At 33.0% G+C, this 6,702-nt stretch overlaps 1 protein-coding gene across 2 annotated transcripts in view; it reads left to right on the top strand.

Moving 5' to 3' along the window:
* LOC137644885 (trypsin-1-like) overlaps positions 1-4,137 on the top strand; it is a 19,722-nt gene extending 15,585 nt beyond the window's left edge. The window contains exons 5-6 of one of the 2 annotated variants that reach the window (XM_068377765.1): positions 626-769; positions 3,239-4,137. In XM_068377765.1, the coding sequence (XP_068233866.1) occupies positions 626-769; positions 3,239-4,077 (983 nt within the window). In that variant the 3' untranslated portion in view covers positions 4,078-4,137. The remainder of the gene's footprint in view (positions 1-625; positions 770-3,238) is intronic. The other variant, XM_068377767.1, reaches the window with a different exon arrangement.
* Positions 4,138-6,702: the final 2,565 nt, after the last annotated feature.

The raw sequence follows: 6,702 nt of genomic DNA, 5'->3' as shown, positions 1-6,702 counted from the left end.
TATAGTACAAGTATGAATAAGCCAGTGACAGCTTGTTGTCGTTTCTTCAGCGCCACCCTTTTTACGGGATAAAATTCAATATTGAAGGGAGGAAAAGCATGCGGATAAAATAAAGAAATTGAGTGAAGTAGTCATTAAAGGTGTAGATACAAATATAGTTTAATGGCAATGCAAAACAGCTTTATGACGAACTCCTTTTAGTTGTTGCTTGCAATCAAGTTATTATTATTATTATTATTATTAGTATTATTATTATTATTGTAGTTATTATTATTATTATTGTAGCTATTATTATTATTATTATTATTATTGTAGCTATTATTATTATTATTATTATTATTATTATTATTATTATTGTAGCTATTATTATTATTATTATTATTATTATTATTATTGTTGTTGTTGTTGTTGTTGTTGTTACTATTATTATTATTATTATTATTATTATTATTATTATTGTTATTATTACTAGCCAAGCTACAACCCTAGTTGAAAGACCAGGATGCTGTAATCCCAAGGGCTCCAACAAGGAAAAAATAGCCCACTGAGGAAAGGCAATAACTAAATAAATAAACCACATGAGAAATAATGAACATAATCTTTTCTTTGCTTTTGAACTCAAAAGGCGCGGGCAGAAAATGTGGACAGACCAAAACCTGCGCAAACAGAAACGGGACATGCGTCCCAAAAAAGAGTAACACCTGTCAGACTGAAACAAATGACGAGCTCTGTTTGGGACGCAGGTGTACCTGCTGCTTGGGTGGAACAGGTGTGTGAATTTATTGTTATTGTTGGATATTTGTTATTGTTATTGTTCTTGCTGTTATCGGAATTTGTATATATATGAGTGAGGGGCAAACTGAAATACCTTTTTTTTTTTTTTTAGATTAAATGTTGTTACCATTATTATCTTATATGTATATTCTATTGATGTATTATTATTATTATTATAAGTAGTAGTAGTAGTAGTAGTAGTAGTAGTAGTAGAGATGAACATACCTGAGAATTATTATTATTATTATTATTATTATTATTATTATTATTATTATTGATATAAACACTCATCATCATCATCATCATCATCATAATTATTATTATTATTATTATTATTATTATAGATATGAAGATTCATAAGAATTACTATTATTATTATTATTATCATTATAATTATTATTATTATTAAATAGCATGACTTGAAAATTGTTCTAAAATCCAAACTACACAAATAAATAAAGTTGTTTCGGAAATACAGTATACATTAAACAATAGAATACTGTAGTATTTCATAAAAGGATCCATGAATGCCCCCCTGCATTATTATTATTATTATTATTATTATTATTATTATTATTATTATTGATAATTCCATTTCTCGAACTGTCTCGTTGCCTCAGCTGTGTTCATCTTACTGTTTGTTCTTCCTATTTTCCTTGTCTGTATCTAACCTTTTCCTTGTCTGTCCTCAGCCATACAGTGATATATTTCTTCTCTTCAATTGCTTTACATCCTGGTTTCACTACCCTGCCTCTCTCTCTCTCTCTCTCTCTCTCTCTCTCTCTCTCTCTCTCTCTCTCTCTCTCTCTCTCTCTCTCTATAAACCCTTCCATATGATGAATGTTAGAAGAATTCAGGAAAGAGGTGATAGAAATGTTTGGAAGGTGAAAGAGTGCAATGAAAAACAGAACTGAATCTCATTGTTGAATCTCATGTTGAGCCAAGGTCTGAATATCTACGCAATCTCGGGGAGAGGATGAGTGTGAGAGTAGCTTGTGAGAGGCTTTACCATGGGCGCCTTGCTACTACCACGGTTTGCTGTCCACGGTAAACGGGCACCGTGGTCAGATTTCGACTTCTCTTCGTTATCCCTTTGGTATTCATATTCTGTAACCCCAGGGGCGATACTCCAATTGTAGGTGGGCGGGAGGAACATTTCCTGCGCTATTTTTCCCTGTTGGAGCCCTTGGGCTTATAGCATCTCGCTTTTCCAACAATACTCAATTTTTTTTAATGAGGTGCATTAGCACTGACTCGCAGAGGTGCCCTTTTAGCTCGGAAAAGTTCCCTGCTATCTGATTGGTTAGAATTATCTTGTCCAACCAATCAGCGAGCAGGAAACTTTTCCGAGCTGAAAGGGCACCCCTGCGAGTCGGTCCAAATCTGCCTCGCTAAAAAGAATTGACTATAGGGTTTTAGCTTAAATAATAATAATAATAATAATAATAATAATAATAATAATAATAATAATAATACAATCTACCTAAAGTGCAACATAAGAAATTACAGAACATAAACAGAAGAGCAAGACTGATAAATGGTGCCCCACCCGAGAAAGAATTACTCCTGTACTAATTGAATTAAACTGGCTGCCTGTTAAAGCTAAAACAGATTTTAAGATATGTGCAACAGACCATCAAGTTATCAGAACCGGACGTCCAAGATATTTAAGAGAATTGGTACACATTGTGCAACCAACGAATCGTGTAGGAGGATAGTTATAGATGGCTTCAAATTACCTGAGCCAAGATGTATGTCTACTGTAGGTTCTAGAGCTTTCAAACATGCGGCCCCAAGACTATACAACAAGCTCCCACTAGATATCCGAAAGACTGAAGAAACTGAAGATTTTCTTGTTTTCTAAGCGCTTGGATAATGTGGATTAGATAACTAACATGGAATACGCTGTGTGATAATCTTAGCTATCCAAGAATGTAAACGACAAACAGATTTTGTAGGTCTTGTAGGGCACAGGGTTTTCTTGTGTGGTAGAACCATGTAAACAGCCCTTAAAGTATAGTAAAGTAGATGCCTGCTATCAGGGGTGTTGCAGATGACTATCGTATGGTTGATTATGGGTTTCTTCAATGCCACATCCAGCAGGGTGCCATAAAAACCCATTATCTACAAACCCACTGTGCTATCAGAGTAGTGCTCTTTGCCCAATACTTTCCATATCACCTGAGTGTAAACCTTTACTTGCTGTCTCTTGATAGAAATTCAGCTAAAATCGAAATTGTTGCAAGAAGATTGAAATAAATCAATAGCTGTGTGCTACGTGGGATATGATTTAACTTAGGAGCAGGCAATTTTTTAATCGATTCTTAGTAAGATTAATAAGATGGGAGCTGAAGCTCTAAAATCATTTAACTTTTTTCCACATTTTCCAACAATTCAGGTAAAATAACAGTGCTAAGAAAGCCAATATGAAAATCTAAAAAAACTTTCATAACTTTCCTTCCAGATAAACCAGTCAAGAGATTAAAGAAATGTCGCTGTGGTCAGGCTAACGAAGCAAGAACCATAGAAGAGGTTCCCCCACCAAATAAGTACCCTTGGATAGTTGGAATTGTCAACCAAAATATCTACAACGATAGCGTTTCCTGCAGTGGAGCCATCATTGCAGATCGCTACGTTATAACGGCAGCCCATTGCTTAATGGAGTCATCATCATCTGGAAACATTGCAAATAGCGAAGACATCAAAATAAGGATTTTGTCGCAGCACGATCTAAATTCAACTTACGAAGCATCAGTTAAGAGACTCGTCGTTCACGAGGATTACCGTCACGAGAACAGGTCAAATGATCTAGCTCTCGTCCAGCTAAAAACACCCCTGAAATGGGCGACTGACGGGGCGGTACGGCCCGTAAGACCTCTGAAATCGGCGACTTACGGGGCGGTACGGCCCGTATGTCTTCCAGCGGATGACGACAAAACGCAGGGGAGTAACATCTTAGTTGGGTGGGGTGCCCGGAATGAAAGCACTTTTTCGCTTGATCCTTCTGAGGAAAGTAACGTTACAATCGTCAGCTTCTGTAACGGGAATCATCTGACAGGAACTAAGAACACTGATAATATTATTTGTGGAATACAGGGAGACGGCGACGAAGATCCATGTTATGGTGACTCTGGTAGCCCTCTGGCTGTAAAGAAAGGGCTGACTCATACAATCGTAGGAGTTGTGTCTTTCGACATAGGCTGTGGAATGTTGAAAACGCCAGTTGTTTACACAAGTGTTGGTAATTATCTCCAATGGATCGTCGAAAATACGTCACTAGGTAAATATTGCTCTGTGCCGTAGTGACTCATTGAATAGGCTTTGGCTAAATATACTTAAATGTTGTTACTGTTTGCTTATACAATATATATGTATATATATATATATATATATATATATATATATATTATATATATATATGTGTGTGTATATATATATATATATATATATATATATATATATATATATACATTCATACATACATATACGATAAATTTTGCACATTTAAACGTGGTTCTCATATTTCAAATAACCCACATATATTAATACATTAAAGTCTGGATTCTCTTAACGACCTTTGGATCAGAGCCCCAGGCGAAATCACTCAAAAGACTGTAGTATTTGACCGACCGGATTTCGAACCCTGGTCCAGGATACTTGTATGACATTGACCTTACCACTTAGTGGCCAAGTGGTAAGGTCAATGGCATACAAGTATCCTGGACCGGGATTCGAAACCCGGTCGGTCAGATACTACAGTCTTTGAGTGATTTCGCCTGGGGCTCTGATCCTGAGGTCGTTAAGAGAATCCAGACTTTAATGTATCAATATATATGGCTTATTTTAAACATACATATACATATACATACACACACACACATATATATATATATATATATATATATATATATATATATATATATATATATATATATATATTTATATTTATATATAGTGATTGATTGTTAAGTTATTTGGTTATTTATTTGTTTATGTTAGCTCTACCTTACAAATTTATTCCCTTTTAATTGTTGACTATGGCAGATATTATACACTTCCTTGTTTGTCTGTAAATCATAAAGTCATTTACAGACAAAATTTGACAGACAAGCAAGAAAAAGGATAATGATGTCTCTAGAAATGTTGTTTAATTTCTTGTTTTTATTATTCATTAATTTTGATCTATAGCTTTTTTTAATTTGTTGTCTTTTTGTTTGTATTATGGTCTGAAAAAAAAAACAATAATCGTTGTTACTACTAAATTGGAGAGACTTAGTATCCTTTATGCAAGAAAATATTAATTTTTATAGAATATTTTTTAATTATAACTTTTTTTGTTTTTGTGTTTTTATGTTTGTATTATGGTCTAAAAAATCAATAATTGTTGTAAATACAAAATTGGAGAGACTTAGTATCCTTTATGCAAGAAAATATTGTTTTTTCATTCAATATTTTGGAATTATAATTTTTTTTGTTTTTGTGTTTTCATGTTTGTATTATGGTCTGAAAAAAAAACCAATAATTGTTGTAAATACCAAATTGGAGAGACTTGGTATCCTTTATACAAAAAAATATTTTTTCATTCAATATTTTGGAATTATTACTTTTTTATTTTTGTGTGTTTTTATGTTTGTATTATGGTCTGAAAAAAAGAATAACTGTTTTTTAAATTGGGGAGACTTAGTATCCTTTATGCAAGAAAATTTTTTTCATTCAATATTTTGGAATTATCACTTTTTTTGTTTTTTTATTTTTATGTTTGTATTATGTTCTGATAAAAAGAATAATTGTTGTAAATACTTTGTATCCTATATACAAGAAAAAAATATTATTAATTTTTCATTCAATATTTTTTAATTATCGCTTTGTTTTTGTTTTTTGTTTTTTTTATGTTTGTATTATGGTCTGATAAAAATAATAATTGTTGTAAATGCTAAATCATCCATTATTACTTTATTCATTAATACTGATCTTTCCCAGTATTTCTCCATCTGACTAGAAGCTTTAAATCTTGGTTTTGGTTTCTGAAGATACATGGACAGTATTGAATGCCAAGTATTATCTGTATTACTATGTCTTTCTGATTAGGGAAAAACTCAGTTTTTCGTCCCCTGAAATTTAGGGGAAAAACTCGACTTTCGTTCCCTAAAATTTAAGGGAAAACCCTAGCATTCGTCCCCTGAAATTTAAGGGAAAAACTCATTTCATCTCCTGAAGTTTAAAGGAAAAGTTCAACTTTCATCCACTGAAATTTAAAGGAAAAAGCTCAATTTTCCTCCCCTAAAATTTACAGGAAAAACTCAACTTTCCTCCCCAGAAATTTAAAGGAAAAAAAATCAACTTTCCTCCGCTTAAATTTGAAGGAAAAAAACTCAAATTTCCTCCCCTGAAATTTGAAGAAAAAAATCAACTTTCCTCCCCTGAAATTTTAAGAAAAAACTCAACTTTCCTCCCCTGAAATTTGAAGAAAAAACTCAACTTTCCTCCCCTGAAATTTAAAGGAAAAACTCAACTTTCCTCCCCTGAAATTTGAAGGAAAAGCTCAACCTTTGGTCTTCTGAAATTTAAGGGAAAATCTCAACTTTTGTCTCCTGAAATTTTAAAGGAAAAACCCCCAACATTCGTCCACTAAAATTTAAGGGGAAAAAATTTCCTTCCCTTGAACTTTAAAAGAAAAGTCAATTACTTTGTCCTTGTTTGGTTCAACATGGACAGGTAAGTGCTTTTGTTTGTCCCTTATAGTTTATAGTTGTCTTTGGTAACCAGTTCTCATAATATCATTATTATTTTAAATTGTCTGTCATTTCGTCTTGCACGTTTCATACATCTTCACATTATTCATTTCATTCAGCAGCTTACTGAATTGTTCATTACTTCTCTAGTAGTTTAATTCATTCCTTATTTCCTTTCCTCAATGGGCTATCTTTT

The sequence above is a fragment of the Palaemon carinicauda genome, chromosome 8 (assembly GCF_036898095.1).
Source record: "Palaemon carinicauda isolate YSFRI2023 chromosome 8, ASM3689809v2, whole genome shotgun sequence".
NCBI lineage: Eukaryota > Metazoa > Arthropoda > Malacostraca > Decapoda > Palaemonidae > Palaemon > Palaemon carinicauda.
This window is presented reverse-complemented; position numbering and strand designations above follow the sequence as displayed.